This window comes from Paralichthys olivaceus, chromosome 1, assembly GCF_024713975.1.
Source record: "Paralichthys olivaceus isolate ysfri-2021 chromosome 1, ASM2471397v2, whole genome shotgun sequence".
In the NCBI taxonomy this organism is placed as follows: Eukaryota; Metazoa; Chordata; class Actinopteri; order Pleuronectiformes; family Paralichthyidae; genus Paralichthys; species Paralichthys olivaceus.
The window spans coordinates 9460300-9477843 of NC_091093.1; the positions used below are offsets into that span (position 1 = coordinate 9460300).

At 39.1% G+C, this 17544-nt stretch overlaps 1 protein-coding gene across 12 annotated transcripts in view; it reads right to left on the bottom strand.

The window, feature by feature from the left end:
* chd9 (chromodomain helicase DNA binding protein 9) overlaps window positions 1-17544 on the bottom strand; it is a 77209-nt gene that overhangs the window by 27036 nt on the left and 32629 nt on the right. For all 12 annotated transcript variants that reach the window (XM_020079967.2, XM_069514462.1, XM_020079966.2 and 9 more), the window contains 9 exons: window positions 9386-9491; window positions 6306-6452; window positions 5655-5723; window positions 5320-5375; window positions 4439-4556; window positions 4025-4111; window positions 3619-3756; window positions 2548-2669; window positions 968-1211 (listed from right to left, as the gene is read on the bottom strand). In XM_020079967.2, the coding sequence (XP_019935526.2) occupies window positions 968-1211; window positions 2548-2669; window positions 3619-3756; window positions 4025-4111; window positions 4439-4556; window positions 5320-5375; window positions 5655-5723; window positions 6306-6452; window positions 9386-9491 (1087 nt within the window). The remainder of the gene's footprint in view (window positions 1-967; window positions 1212-2547; window positions 2670-3618; window positions 3757-4024; window positions 4112-4438; window positions 4557-5319; window positions 5376-5654; window positions 5724-6305; window positions 6453-9385; window positions 9492-17544) is intronic.

Genomic DNA, 17544 nt, shown 5'->3' on the forward strand with positions numbered 1-17544 from the left:
TCACTAAATCTGTGAGTCTACAGTGAATAAAATGAAGAAGTAAACATTATGAGATGGTGCTGATTTGCAGCATCAGTGCAGTAAACTGTGTGCACAAGCAAAGCACGCAATTTTTTATTTGTCCAGAAGATGTTAGATAGCACTTTTTAGAGACGACAGTTCTCCACTTTCCACAGCACACTTGTGGTGCAGCTATAGTCATGTAAAACAAGTGGCAGATTATGATGCAATCAGAATTCAGCTCAAGCTTCTAAGATGGACAAGTGCAAGTCATTATGCTCTGCTGAGGATAATTGTGCATTATTATTATATATCTCCTCTCTATCAAAATAGCTGATCATAAAAGGAACTTAACCTAAACAAGTTCTTATGTGTCTGTATGTGTTTTCACCTGTGTACAACAGGGATGAATTAAAACAGAGTTTTACTATATGTTTGTGTAGTATTTTGTAATTTATTTATTCTAACTCTTAATCCTAATTTCATTTTCATACTCATATGGACCAACAAATAAAATAGTATACATTATATATGTCAGAAAATGAAGGTGTACAACAGGGGAAACAAGTGTTTAAACCAATATAATACATGATATACCATATGATATAATAAATTGTGTACATATATCTATAATAATTAATTATAATATGCTAAATTATATTAGTTCTTAATTGTGAACAAAATAGGAGGACGTGACATAGCTTAGCCTTGAGATGAAACCTGGCCAGTATAACAAAGAACAGAAGCTTACTCTCTGTGCCTGATCATAATGAAAGGTCTATGCTAGAACTGCTTTGCAATTCACTGTGTGTGCTGCATTGCTGCTGTGCAACACATGAACGGACACACAATTATACTTAAATTAGATTAAAATATTGATTCTGGAACATGATGCCGGAAACTGACTTGTTGTGTGACTGTAAGAAAGTTACAGACAAAACGTCAAATGTGCTTGGTGTCCATTTACCTGTGTGTCCCTGAAATACATCTCGTACTGCTGCAGCATCTGCCTGCTGACCATGCTTCCATGGTAGACGATCACATTGAGGTGGGTCCAAGTGCGGAATTCGCGCTCCCAGTTGGCGATGGTGGAGAGCGGGGCAATAATGAGGAAAGGAGCCTTGATGCCCACACGATAGATCTCCTCTAGGAACGTGATGGACTGGATAGTTTTTCCCAGGCCCATCTCATCCGCCAGGATGCAGTTCCGTCTGATGGGAGGAGAAAACATAGGTTTAGAAGCAAAAATGAGTTGAATACAGCAGAGGAAAGCTGAGGTAAGAAATGTAGGAGAAGGTGATCAGTCATATACAAATCAATGACATCTGAGTGAAAATCAAAAGATTATATCCCTGGTGTAGAGAGACTGTATGAGGCACTATATCTATTTATCATAAGCAATTCTGTTTCATGTAACACTGGTTCACAGTGCACAGGAAAATGTTTGACGGGATAAAAGAGGGGTGGTGAAGATGAAGAAATGGAGGGAGGAGAAAGTGAGGGGAAACAAGGAAAATGCACAAAACCTCCATGATACTAAAAGAACAACAGAGGAGAAAACATCATCATCACCGATAATAACAGAGCATAAAGAGATGATATACAACATAATGGCAAATGCAACTGCCTGTGCTGCGTGGTGCGTGCTGGCAAACCATTTATTCAGCTGTCCAGTGGGTGGGGGTATTATGTCTTGATGCTAATTGCAACGTGCAGATATTCCCACTGGCCTCTTAAGCAGCTCTCTACTTTTGATGAATCTTTCTGCGTAGGCATACACAAAACTCTGCATGCTCACACATAACAAAGCCAATTCCCAGGGTTAATGCAAGCACACTGACACCTTGTACTCCAGATGTACTGTGCAGTGTTTCTTTTGTGGTTGTGGGTGGGGAAAAGCAATTGTTGCTGCAGCAGTGTGCACCTTGGCAGGAAATTTGACTCTCCTTGCAGGCCCAAGCAAATAACGTGAATACGGCCAAATCGCAGCATGATCCACGCACACATACAGCAGGGAAAGTGATTCATTATTCATTATCTGCCGTTCCGGTGCACACAGAAGATTCCTCTTATAATGCAATGTGCCCATGTAAAATCTCTGAATCAATAAATACACTGTCATATTCCATCAGCATGGGATCGCTAAGACTTTACAAATACTTTTGCATGAGGTGCTAAAGTGTATACTAAATCTACCAGTTGTCCGTATGAAAAATCTTGTTAACTCTACCTGGTTTATCTGCAAGAAAGATTTAAAAGTCAATTAGCTGAATTAGCTTTATTACAGTTCAACTGTGTGTCAACCATTTCAGAGATCTGTTAAGCAACCAACACCATGTTATATTTTGCACGTCTCTGAAAACCGGCTTACAGGATATTGGTCAATAGCTAACCACAACATCTATATATACATATATTGTGAATTATGTCTGGTTTATAGGTCGAGGTTGTAGATGCTAGTCAGATAACAAACCTACCAATTCTACCCAGTGGGTATGAAGGGCTGTATGTGTGTGAAGGTAGGTATATACAGTACTTATAACTAACCTGTTATACCAATTGAAAAGGAGCCAGTTGACTCCCTCAAGCTGGTAGTCCCTGAGGCTGTTGCCGTTCCTGTATTCCCTCGACTGCTCCCTCTTCTTCCACAGATTGGCCGGGGGGCGCTCCTATGTGACAAATTTTAAGGAAGAGTTTTATGGCACTTTGGAGAATTAATATACATTTATTTTTTGGATGAGCACATAAGACATTAAGATACTCTACTTCATACATGATGATAGAGCAGTAACATTCCCAGGGAATCCCACACATTCTTAAGTCAAGGACCTCTTAGGCCCAACTCCCTGAAGGATTCAAGGATCAACACCAAGGCAGCAGAGTTCAAGACCCAGATCAAGGTCAGTTACTATTACTACCCTCAGAAGTTTTATAATGAAAACTAGCAGACTTAAGAGAAGCTCAGAGACAACAATTTAAAAAAGTGTCACAGCGATGAAAGACAATGAGGTCTCTTGCCTTCTCTAATGCAGCACAGTGAGACTGACATATGAGTTGAAGTGCTGTGAGGCGGCAGGAGACGCATAAAGAGAGTGGCACATGGCTTATTTAAGAACTTCAAAAAATTCAAAAGAGCGTAAATTTAAACTCTTGCACTAGATATAGGTTCAAGCACTTTCCATATTCAAACAGTGTAAGGGCCTTTCCCTCATGATAAAGAGTTTTTACTCAGGGGGCTGGCAGGAGAAACTCTGGAGAAAACTGCAGCAACTGACTTTAACATGTGCGTTCTCATATACAGGCCATCTGGATCATTTCAGGAAAATATTTGGAATTCAGCGCATGTCTGAAAACAGCTTAAATTTTTGTATGTTATTGTGTGAATGTGTTAATGTTTGGCTAATGATGCCTGTAATTTCACCATTGCGTATGTGGGTGGATGAAATGCTTACACATTCTAACCCACAAGAAATCGGTATAATTATTCAAGAGCAGCTTTTATTTAAAGGGCAGCACACGTATTAGCAACAACATGTGTATATGTGTATACAGTAAAAGAGCAATCGCAGAAAAATAAATTACAGTGATACGTGATGAATGTGTGTGGGCAAGACTTACCATCCTACGCGAGTCTGGCTTGACTGCCTGCAGCTGCTCAAACTCTTCAATCTTGCTCTGATCCACATCGTCCTTTAGCTCCCAGGTGCTGTCCTCATAAGGCAGAGAGCACCACTTCACCAGGTAGTACACCACCTCCTGCAGGAGGCAGAGAAGATTGAACACTGGAAAAGACTAGAGCGAGGCCACGTTCTGCTTTTATAATATTAACAAAGGCTGCGGGGAAGCCCACTAGGATGGCCTTGGGCACTTGTGAGATACAAAGACATCGGTAGTGTCGAGGATACACTGAAAGGGAAAAAAAAATGCTGAAAAAAAAGTCAAACGTGTTCAGGCATGTAGACACAATAAACACATGCGTGCCACTCACAGATATGATTAGCGAATGAAAGAGGACTTGCTTTACCTCTCCTGTGTCTTTGTCCTCACAATACGACACCTCCAGCACTCTGTCTACCTCTACATAGTCGGGGTTAAAGGGCTCCTCCTCCATCTGAGAGACAGAAAGAAAGACGAGGGAAAGAGACACGGAGAGAATAAACCAAAGTGCCCACTCACCATCTGGGATGAGCATCAGTGCTCTATCAACTGAGTGAGTAAAGAGATTGAAATATATGCACACAGATGTGCCTGCCCACACAAAACAAACAAAAAAAAAAAAATTAAACATCCACATACACAATATTTATATCCATGAACACTTAACACACACGTCCTGGACGACAGCATATTGTGGAAACATACACCTGCTTCATACTATTGCCCAAATATGTGCATATAAAATGATAGTATAGGTCTACACACAAACACACAGCCTTACATTTGCAAAGAAGAGTGCCCTCTGTGCTTGTTTCATCTTGAAGCGTTTGATCTTCTGCTGAATCCTCTTGTCCTTCACCAGCTGCTGCTCTGTGGCCCACTCACAGTGTAGGTAGGAGCTACACACATGCACAAAAACACACACACACACACAATAAGACTACAATGAAAAACCATTTGAAACACCAGTATGTGGGGAAACCACCGATGTGATCACCTTGTCTTTTACAGATTTTACACACATGGCTCTTCGATCACACGTGGTTTATAACATATTAAATGTGAAATTCGTATCTCCATCCTTTTCATCATTAAGATGAAAATGTATGAACACAATCTTGCTGAAGACAGATTATCTGTCATGTGAAAAGAAATTATTTCTCTGCAAGGCTGAGGAAGTAAAACTACGGTTCATAAATCCTAATTTCCAAAACTCTCAGACTGCTAATTTGCTGTGGGAAGCAGCTAGATGTTTTTTAATAATATCCTTGAGTACATAGTCAAGAAATTAAATCACTGTTGCAAAATTTGTTCCAAGACTGCCTGAGACACTTGTGTGTTTCTGTATTCACATAGTATAGTCATTATTCAGAATCCCCTTCACCATCCTGCTCTTCTGAAGGTGACTAGTTTTTAAGACTCTTTTGTTGGAACTTGGAATGTTTAACAACTTAAAAAATATATAAAAAATACTTTTTATATCAATATGGTATCATTCAATCTATCACCAGTTAAAATGATCCAACAATGATCACTCAACCAAATAACAAAACAAACAAACATCTAATCATATTTTTTCTATTATGGTTTATAATGTAATTCATAAAAACAGTGCTCACTTGAAAGTGAACAACAGAGTCTACGACGGAACAATGAACTTACTAGTTTTTGTATTTGACAAAAAACTCTTCCACTTCCACCACAACTCCTGGAGAGACCTAGAGAGATTTTAAAATAACAGAAATACACTGAATTAGAGACAAACTTCAAACATTGTTTTCTTTTTTTCCTTGGCTGATTTATACCATAGAAAAAGGTTATTTCATTTAGAGACAAATCTTTAAAAATAAAACAGTTAAATAATGACACGCTGACAAATCTCACTATCTTGCAAAGTAATTGTAATGGTAACCTTTATCATAATTGTGCAGCAATTTACTGCATCTCTTACAATCACTTAAAACCAGGGGAAAATAGAAACAACAAAGCGTTTTTACCTCCTTCTTAAGGACACGAGAAGACATGATTTTGTCGACAACCGCAGCATCTTCTTCACTGGGATTTTCCTACAAATGCAATTGACATGAAACCTTTAATGTAATGTATGTCTCTCAAAGCATACATAAGAAGGACACTCAATAAAAACACTGTTTAAAAAAGTGTGAGGTATAAAAATATTGTGTAGTAATAAAAATACATCACTTTTATTTCATCCTAATCAATATGTAATGTTAGAGGAGGTCACATTCGAACAGATTTTAAGCCCTTTGGGAAATTTGTGATTTTGGGCAACACAAATATAACAAATGATAAAAAAATGTGTGATTGAAATATGAAACAGAAACCAGGGTGAAACTGAATTATTCTAGAAAAAGGTTATTGCCATAGCTTTTCTTCATAACAGTCCAGTTTATATGTCACGATTTGGTAGTAAAAAGAACAGGCTGTTCTGCACTTCACTGTAGTCCTGCTCTTCATCTACAAAACCTGCCCTTTTTAATTCTTATGCACATCATTGCCACAAACTAAATCATCAAAAATGTAGACTTTATCATCAGTGAAATTTATTTGGCTGCACTCTGGTGCAGTATTTCTCATGTAAATCTCAACTTCTGAGTTATGAGGCAGTTGTAGGCAGGAGTTCTTACAACAAAGAGTTGAAGAGCGGGTTCCTTGGATGCTGCAGTGTTGCTTTTCTTGGCCTTGACTATAACTTTGACTTCCTCATCGGACAACCTGGCCTCCAGCTCCTCAGAGTACTTCTTCCTCTTCACCTGGCGATTAGATCTCCTCTTCTAGAAAAGAAAGACAAGGAGGGAAAAGCACACTTACAACTATATTCAGCCCGTGTGGTTTACTGTGGAAATCTGTTTCATAAGTGAAAAATAACAACTGTGATTTAATTGCTTACCGAACCTTGGTGATCATGAAAAAAAAGACATTTTCATGCTATTATTTATCCAGCACTATATACAGTACTGCACACACATGTTGATGTTGACATCGATTTTTACACCATCACACCATACCATCAATGATGTGATCATTTTGCAGCAGGAAAAAAAACTCACACATAAACTCAGACTCGTGAACAACTAACTCAAAATCTGACTAGAGTCCAGATGGTTTCAATCCCTCAGTGTCTTGATCTCAACATAACGGAGTCAGTCAGGGATACATGAAGACACATAACACACTGAGACTAAATCGAAACACAAACTGGGGAAGGTTCTCCAAGAGGCTTGTAACAAGCTACATGCCAGGTAAATTGCAAATCTGGGCACACAAAACTGTGGACACTCGAAACTGTGGACACTCGAAACGAGGCCAGGTTTGAACAAAGATTTTGAAATGATATTCAGGTGTGGGTCACGTGCAGTCACATTGACTGGGCTAGCCTACTTGATTTTTTACACTGCAAGTGTCTGCATGTCTACAGTCAGGGAAACGAGAAATAACCATGCATGCTGGGGGCAGGATAACACAAACTCAGTGCAGTTTACATTAACTGGATCGGGCTTCGGTTGGGTTCTGACACAAAAGACAGCTTGTTAGATTAAGGTCAGCCTCGGATGCTTTTCTCTCAGGCTCAGAGGAGTTCAGACAGAAAAGGTGGCCCGAGCTGCACTCTTGCCCCAACGTGTACTTGAATGAATGGTGCTGTTTTGAAGGCAGATTTAAGGTTTTTCTGTTGACTGCACTTTATGAAATTAATTGATGCACAAAATATTCATGGGATTATTTTTTGCAGCATCTGCTTTTTAATTTTAGTGCCTTAAATAGTACAGTCCAGAGAACTGTACTGATTAAAAGTCTCCCTCAGTGTGCTTATTAACCAGTACTGTCTTCATCAAAGTCACAACTTTCTCTGCATAAACCAAACAGTAGACACTCTTCACACACTCATGCTATATTTTTTGGTAAAGGATGAAAAACCTAAATGACAAAAACATTAAAGAGTCACACTATCTCATATTTAAAATGAGAATATGTCATGAATAACCCATTAATGACCTGGTTACATTTAAAACAAAACCCAAGTAAGGAAAAGCAGTCAGAAAATCTTGTTTGAAAGTTCTTCCTGTTCCCTTCTGTCAAGCCTTTGTAATTATCATATGCGTAGGCCGGCGTATCCTGCATCAATACATGAGCCCCTCCTAATGATAATATGTAGTTAATTAGGAATAAATGCCACTGAGCCAAAGTTAATTAGGTGTGGAGTATTATATCCCCATGGAGATACACCCTCTCCTCCCTCAACCCAAGCTGACCAGCAGCTGGAAAGTCGAACCTGCCATGCGCCACGACAATAGGCCTGAACCCCCCGAGGAGGCCATGCTTCTCTTCTAGCTGTCGGCCACACTACTTTGACTTCTTCCACGAGATCATCCTAAATGAGTCATCAACAGCCTGTTTTAATTAAGGCCAGGGGCGCCATTTAACGAGGGTAATTATATCATAGGCAGCAGTCCGGATAGGACGCAGAAAGGAGAGAGACGTGGTGGTGGGGCAAAGGAGGGTACAAAGTCAAACATTGCTCTGGATTTGATAAAACAATGTGATCCTTTAATTTTATGTTATAAAAAAAACTTAAAACAAAAACCCTGGAGAATTTTTATTCCACCAGCAACAGCGGCAATGTTTTCTATCAAATGGATTTGTTAACGCTGAACATTTAGGCAGTTGTGGATGAAGTACGCAAACATTTCACTCAAGTAAAAGTGAAAATATCACATTAACTCTTCTATTAAATACTTGCTTTTAAATATACTTTAAGTATTAAAAATAGAACAACTTGCCGAGAGTGGCTTATTCCCTAATGTGGCAGTCTATTACATCATTAATTGTGTCCACTGTAAATTCTGTCTAATACAAGAAAATTACAGACTCTGTCATATTAATAAAAAACGCTGCAGATGATGCTACTGACAACACCTGTATTATCATATTAATTAATGGCTGAGTCTCCGCGGCAGCCTCTGAATCCATGTTAGGTGCTTCGTCTTCACCAGTGACGATGCTGCTGCACGACAACTAATGTTACCTTTTAAAAAACAAATAAAAACGATGTGACCGTGTAATGCAATGCTTTGCAAAAATGTAGAGGGGTAGAAAGTACAGATATTTGCAGATATATATGTAGTGGGGTAAAAGTGAAAAGTACCTCAAAATAAATCTACTTTAATAAAGTAAAGACACATTAAAAATGTACTTTTAAGTAATTTAGTGTTATATTTAGGTGTGTGGTCGGGATGGTGCTTCTGTTGATGATTTGCTTGAGATGAATGTTGCTATGCTGTCAATTTGCTCCATCACCTCAGATAAGAATTTGTACTTCTGATAGCCACCCACTGCATGACCTCTGTATGAACCACAGTCTATCCTCCCAGGCTCAAACTAAAGCTGAGAAGCCTTCCTCCAGGCGTGAACAGTAAAGTCGAGGACACCACTTCACTCACTGCCTTGTATCAGGGTTGTAACAGAGACAGTGCTAACCTTTCTTTTTATTTTATTTTATTTGGCACCATAAATGATAACAATGACGTAGGGACTTATAAGATCGAAATTCCCAAATAAAATTGCCTCATGATCCAGAGTTCAAATATTACGTTTGATAAAATAAGAGGCTATACACTTCCAAGAATTACAGCCCAATTTACAATAACAGTGACTTGTACTGTGTGGTTATATGTTTGAGAGTGTGCGCAAAGTGTATACTGGATCTTACAGAGTCATCTTTAGAGGTGTGTCGAGGTGGAGGGTCATCGTCAGACTCCCCCTCTGAAGACTCTGGCTTACGCTTTTTCTTCTTTCCAATCTTGATGACAATTTTCCTGAAGGAGAGAACAAGACAAGTGCCTTAACTATAAAACTCAGAGATACCTATTGAACACCTGCAAAGACAGTCTTTAAGAACGTTATGAAATAAATTCACTTTAACTTTCAAAATCAAGGTATATTTAAATGTTAGTGTGTTTACATATCTAATAAAATACAGCATTTTCAATCCAATAGACTCCTACAAGGCCACAAAATATTGACAGCAATGTGTTAACATGAGCAAAACAAAACAATTCTGGTTGAACAGCTCAGGTGAAGAACAGAGGCTGAGAAAATGAATCATATTCTAATATTGGGAAAAATATTGTCTTAAATGGGTTGTCCTATAACAAATTATCGTAGCAGACGACAATAATCATCACGGTTGTCTTGCAAAAAAAAAACAAACATCCAACACCATTTGTTCATTTGACTGTTGATTGCACTTATAAGCTGTAGGTTGCACCAGTTTGCAAAAGCAGAACAAGTTGAGTAGGTTTACTTCTGTGTTTTTTAACCCCAACACATGAAAAATGGCGGGATTGTGGGATATCCTCACAAGAAGGAACTTGCTTACAATGGGAGCTGCTTGTATTTACTTTAGAATTCATTGCCTTGTTGAAGCTCCCAGCTACTCTGAAGATTCAGATCAACATTGATTTAGTGATAATTAGGTAAATTGGGTTTTTTTTGTCTTTAAACTACCATTGTGAATTTGAGTGTTGAAATTCTCCCTATAACCTAATATAGAATTGTAGTATCAAGACAGACTGCAGGGATAATGTTATTAGGAGCCCAGACAGTAGCAAACTGCACAATGAACAGATGCAAGGTTCTTTTCACCAGTGCTTCATACTCTTCCTCTTTGTTCTCTCATTCACACACAGTCACATGTTATTTCTGTGACCTTCCCCCATATATTCTCTCACCACATATGCATACACTTCCTATCTTGCGCCTCTCCACATGTATTATCTCTTGGAAGCCACAGGCGCCAGATCTCTGGCTTGATCAGATGTTAATGGGAAAAAATAAAAACACTGGTGGTGCTAACATATGGACTCAAAACAACATCTTCCCCCTCTCTCTATCTCTCTCTCTCTTTCCAACACACTTCTATAAAAAAGCTGCCCTCACACATACACACACACACAGAGACACACAGGTGCATGAGCAGGTACATGTCTGTTGAGGAGGAGGATGTCCCCAGCTTGTTCATACAAGATTACATTTACTCATACCGAACAAGTGGACAGAGATTCCCATACTAGCAACACATTGTTAGTCAGCCAATCATTTGTTAGACAGAGGTCAGATCTTCAGAAACAAAGCAGGTAAACTAGACAAGTGGTCAACCAGCTGAGCTATCTGCAAGACAACACATTCATTTGTAGGTCCTTTTCTACGCAGACAGCAATATTCTGACTACTGACCTTATTCTGACAGACATTATTTCAATGACAATGTTTATATGTGTTGCTAATAAAATATTCCATTCATTTTTCACAAAGTGTAGTTCAATAATGATTCACGTCAGCATTACTTTCTAATAACACAGCGACCACGTGGGTAGGAATAAGGCCACTGTCGTCAGGTAGTCTGTAACTGTCGTTTCCTGATATCGCAAACTGCTGTGAAAAAGTGATTAAGACATATCCATGTCTACATAATGCAACAGAAAGCTCCACTTCTTAATTCGATGGTTGCTTATTCTGGGTATGACTTTATTCAGAGTAGGGTAATCAGAAAATGCTGCTTACATGGCTGTGTGGACTGAGTCCTCCAGCTGGTTTTACTTGCTGCGGCTCAGTTACTGAAGGTTCACATTTTCAAAAAGAAAGCTGAAACTACCATTAACACAGGTGGAGTAAACAGCCCATTCCAAACAGGCTGGTTTAGAAAAGTCACTGCACTGGTCTGTCTTAATCGGGTTAATGTCCACGTCAACATGTGTAGTTTGTCATTTTGCAGCATGAAAAGCTCCAGTGTGAACAATTCAATGAATTACTGAGACATTTGTGAAAGGAACAGAGCTGTCAATAATGGTATCAGGAAAAGATGACTTGTCCTGCCACAAGTTAAAACCTCTGAGATGTCATTCCCTCCTTTCTCTACCTTAATAACCTATATGGGGTCATATAATGTGGGGATAAGAGAAATAACCACAACATTCACTGTATTTTGGGTGATACACTATGTTATCAACACAATAAACTGTGAAAATATTCTTAACTGCAGCTTTGGTCGAACTTTAAGACCTCTCTTCTATTCTTGTCAGCTCTCTCATTTTGGTGTTGAAAAGCTTGTCAATTAACTCGAGAGTTTCTTTGTGCACAAACCAACCCACAAAAAATAACTTCCTTGGTTGAGGTAATTAACAGAATATGACTGATAACAGGACAAATAATACAATAAAAAACTGGTAAAAGCCTCATTTTTATTTCTTCACTAAAGGTTTCTGTAGTGCAAACACAAACAGAGATTTATGTTTGCTGAATTCCTTTAAAATGATTGGACCCATGGGTTTGACATTCTTTAAACAAGATAAGCTTGTCTAACTAACTGGACCAGTTGTCATAAAAGCAGCGGTACCTCACCGATGTGGATTTCAATGCATCACTCACAACAATGGAGTTTCCCTTGACAAAAAGTCCAAAGGAAAAGCCCATACAGACATATCTGTATTTGAGATATTCAGGACTCAAACACACACATGCCTATTTTATTATCTGACTGTAGAAAGTAGGAAACAGCAGGTTCCTCCAGCAGCACTGTGCTGAGGGCTGTCCCTGCCCCCTCTGGATATTACATTTCACAAATCCTCTTGACAATGACACTTTACGGTTGCCACGCAACCTGCCCTGGGGAAGGCTTTTGACAATGTGGGCGGTGATGTACTCGCTGACATCACTTCCTGCGATAAACAATAACGGTGCATGTCTGCTTTTGACATGAACAGCGATGAATGGCTGAGAAATATGCCAAGTCAGGGTGACACAGTGAAGGTGTAAAAAAACACAGCTACGATACCCTGAAGATTGGAGAGAGCGAAAAAAGAGATGAAGCAGCTGAATGGGATAGAACACAACGTTCTTCCAGGGCTAAATAAAAAACTGGCTGAGATTCGGGCCTTGCTGAACAACAGTGTCACATCAGCAGGCAGCAGCTCGGCAGCTAACACAAAGTAACAGGGATAAAGCATCTCTCTGATGCCCATATGGGAAAACCTGAACTGTGAAACAAGATACTTGTGGGCTGTGAAATCATGAGTTGAGCCAGAACAGACAGAGAATATTGATGGTGAGGTGGCTCCTTGGCACTGCACATAAGCATGGCATTTACTACAATGTGGTCTAGTTAAAGCTTAATATGATGACAAGTAGACATTCCACACACACGCAGCGAAATTCACAAAGCCTGAGCCACATTTTAGTGATGGTTACAGCCTGTTCCACCCTGCTGTAGCCGGTACATGCAGGACCACCCAGAGGTTTGCAAACACCAACGCTAACGCACACGCTTCCTGTGAATGGATAGCCTCCCTCCACAAGCTCAAATATATGAAGTTAAAGGACAGCGAGCAATTGCAGACTTTCAAATCAACCTCTCACTGAGAAGAAGAGCTATAAAAGCAGTCGGCTTTCAGGTTTCAGTGTCACAGTCGAGATTCCCCGATGTAAAGAACTCAGAGGAGAGATTTTGCACAGGCAGTGTAAATGCCACAGAAATCATATCCACTGACCGCTGGCCTTTATAAGTGACAAACAGTCTGGTCAAGCTGATAAGTTGATTTTCCATATATCTAATACAAAAATCTGGCAAAGAAGACAAAAGCATTTGCTTCACAAGAAGACAGCTGGATACTGTATGATGAAGTGAAAATGAAATAAAGTCTGATTTCAAGAAGCCTGTTTCATTTATTTCAACACAGTTCACTTCAATCGTAAAACCACACCTGCACCGTGTATTTAGAACAAACTGCTGGTCAAAGTAACATATGAAACAGTTAAGTTATATTTTTAGAACTCAGCGTCGATCCTGAGCTAACTGCAACATTGTCGGGGCTCAAATGTTTTGTGAATAATTTTGACAAATAAACGCACACGTTTTATGTTTGTTACCTCAGTGAACATGTCTCATTTTGTTCGATTTAGATCCTTCACAACAGGCCAGTTATTTTATCCATGCCTACTTAAAAACTAGTTTTGGGCTACATCAAAACACACTAGTAAATGCCAAAGCATTTGGCAGGGAGCTTTGTAAACAACTGGCAGGGAGTTTTTATTAAAAAAATGTGAGTGTGAGTGTGATCACTACAGAGCATTGTCAAAAAAGCTGTAAATCTTCCAAGTGATGCGTTGATTATACAAGCGAGTACAATTGCTGCGAATCTAAAAGCAAAATTATTACTATTATTAGACAAAACACAGTGGAATAGCAGCCTAACTTTTAAATCCCACCACTGGTGTATGTTAGGCTTCTTTGAAATTCTCTGTAGACTCTGTCAACTTGACTAATTCTGATATCCTTATAGCTGATTGGCATTAATGAATTCATGAAGCAACAAAATTACTGCTTTTCTACAACTAAAATTGGATGTGACACTGAAATTAAATTATGATTTACATTTTAGTTTATAGAAATAGCATACTTTATTTGTGTGTTTAATATATATAATTGTCTGCTTATTTTTTTACATACCACATTTTAAGTATTTGCTCAATGATTTTTATAGACACAAAATTATTGTATCAATATAATTTCCATTCTTTATCACAGTAAATATTATCTTTCAGCTCTCACTCCCCCTGATACCTTTATCCTACGCAATGCTAATCATCTCTAATTTAACAACTGCGTAATCTTCTAATGCACAGTTTCATATTCGTACATCATCTTGACCATATGCTCTTCTCTTAACGTTTGCTACTGATGGAGAGCAAAGTGATTATTTCTCTTCCCACTATGATTTAAAGAAGCTATCCTTTCGGCATAATCTTGCATCTCTAATTAGACTACGGCTGCCCCTGATCTGACATAACAGATTGATCCCTGATGATAAGATACCACAAGCTCTTTCCTCAGAGTGACAGGCTAGTTGCTGATGGAGGCTGACTTGGCTTCTATCCTCCTATTGTGCCAAATAACCTCCATGCCTTGTCCCCCAAGTGTTGTCCTGCCCTACTTGGCATGCCACCACTGGGAGACAATGTGTGAGGGTTTGATTTTAATGGCATAAAGACATGATAGTGCTTTGCAGGCCAAGAAGGCAATGTAATGCTTCAGCATCTCAGAGGGGCCTTCATCAAATTTAACTTGGTCTACCTCAGGAATAATGATAGTGTGTGACTGAGTCATCCTCAAAACCGGTGCATTTCTCATCCTGAGGGGATTATTCAAACAGCAGCGCTGGTCCTCGTCAGGAAATACCCATTCTTATGAATGGAAGGCTATAATCTCTGCCACACAGCACACGACTGGAAACTGGAGTAACAGCACCATCAAGGCCCCTCTCAAAGACATGTGCAGCAGTGTACACATGGGCACACAGGGAATTTCTGCTTTTTTCAGCAAACACTTTAAAAATGGGAAATACACACTATGACTTGCATAGACTTTCAACACAAAGGCATACAACACAACATGTTTATACACTGCATCACACAGTCACACATGAGAACATGCACAAGTACACACCCTGCAAGGGATTAACTAGCAAAACATTCACTTAAAAACAGCTTTAGCTTTTCTAATGAAAAAGTGGGGGAAAAGAGATTAGACTGCTAGCAGGCAAGCAGTGAAATATGAACAGCTATATACTGCAGCATATACGCAAGACTAAAACCTCCATTTTCTATCATGTAATTGATCTCACGAGCACCATTTTGTTTGATATTTTGCAGCTACCCTGCTGCTTTGTACTATCAGCATATTTAGAACATGCCTCATCGCAGGAAACATCAGATGCACAGCTATGAGCAAGCTGCAGGACCCAAATTCTTATTAGGAGCAAAAAAAAAAAGGAGGGGGGGATGGAAACACGAAAAAAAAAGAGAATGAGCGGCTGGGTGCTTTCATCTGGTGATTATATGAGGTTATTTTTCATCAGGTAGGGTGTCTAAAAAAAGCAGATTCCAGCCTGGAGAGAGGTGCGATAGAGCAAGCCTGGCCTAAATAACCCTGGTCTCAGCGAGGGACAGATTGTGTTGCTAAATATTCACAATAACTTACAAATATCTTCGTTTCATTTAATAAAGAGAAGTAACACATTTCCTAATATAATAAATTCAAAGTAAAAATACCACAGAGCTCATTCAAATGTCAATATAATAATATACTAAATTATGTTTTGTATATGACACATATATTGTAAATGACTGAATAATTTGAGTAATTTTTCACCGGATGTTCCACTTCAAGCAGCAATGAGCAGGAGCTTCCACGTTGGAGTGTGTTATTTGTCTGAAATCTATTAGACCTGTTAGTTCATTAGTATATGTCAAGGTTTGGTAACTTTTAGCAGACATTTTCATTTTATTAACAATTGAATAATGTAATGATAATGGATGTTATCAACACTACTTCAAAAAGTTTTCTATAAATCTGCAATGGTTAACTTTAACAAAAAGTAACATGTTTTTCTTTGTTGAATTTTCCTAAAAAGCAACCAGATTGCTTGATATCTAAGCACTTTAATTGCCAAGAAAATATTTTTTGGGGATATGTATCATGTTGTTAGTGCACCTGTCACAGCGGCTGGTGTATCCATATTTGAATCAGCTGTCTGCATTTATGTTTCTCATCAGTTCAACAGATTTATCATATGATCCCTAACTTACTCTGTGAGCAGCTGGTAGAGTAACCTAGCAAAGCAATCCAGAAGGCACTTGTTAGCAATTACATGGGTTAGAAGAAAGCCAGTATCAGTCACAGAGAAACTGAGCCTTAAGTACACAGGCAATCAAAAATATCTTTTTTATCTCAAGCCCCATTTTCTGCTTAAAAGCGGTCAGATGCAATGGGAGTGTGAACATATACACTGAATCCACACACAACCTCAGGCTTTCTGAACACAAAGCCCACACACCCCCTTCACAGAGCGGAGGCTGGAGTAATGACTTTAGCGGAAGGTTAGTACCTCTGCAGCTGAGATGCATTAATATTTTATGGGGAGATCCTGGGTGGTGCAAGCATATGAACAGGACTCTCCTCCCATATGAATCCCTCACTACAGCGTCTTGTCATTATGTACGCAGGCCATCTCCATTACCCCACATTAGCAACAGAACAACTATCCCTCACAGTATCTCAGTGTGTGCAGACACACATTTCTGCTACTTAAAAGCAGGTGAGCAAATAACTGGACTTACTGGGTTAGGTGGATCAAGCCAAATAGAGTAGAGGAAAGCAGACCCAGCACTCACTGATGCTACATCCACATTACTGCCTTTTCATTTGAAAACACATCAACTCTGCTATGGATTCCCCTGAGTCTACACTACCCCAGTGTTTTAGAGCCACAAAAAAAAAGTTTAGAAAAGCTGCTGGCTCCGTTTTAGTTTTAAAACTCTAGGGCAGCATTAAAGTCTAGACAGACAAACAAAGATGTTTGGAGACGATGACGTGGACTCAACTGTTTGCTGATTGGGTCTTTTCAGTCATTACGTAGCCTTCATTGATTCATCAGGCTGTAATCACTTGAACCCTTGTGGCAGAAAACAACGGGCGTTATCCTCAACTAAAACGCAACATCAGTTACAAGCATTCCCGCCCTTGTTACAGCTAACAGCTGTTGTGCTGTTTAATTCTGCATATTTCTATATAGCATATAACAGCTTAGACAAACTATATTAGAGAAATATGCATAATTACAGCATATGCCCAGTGTAAATGAGTTGTCTCGTGATATGCGTTTTCAGGCATGTTTTCAGACGCCTGTGTGGATAAAGCTTGTTTTAGTTTAGACACCAGTTTTCTAAATAAAATGTAGTAGTATGGATGTAGCCTGATTGTCTCCACTACCAGACGTCACTCAGTATTGAAGTTAATCACGAGAGGGCCTCGAAG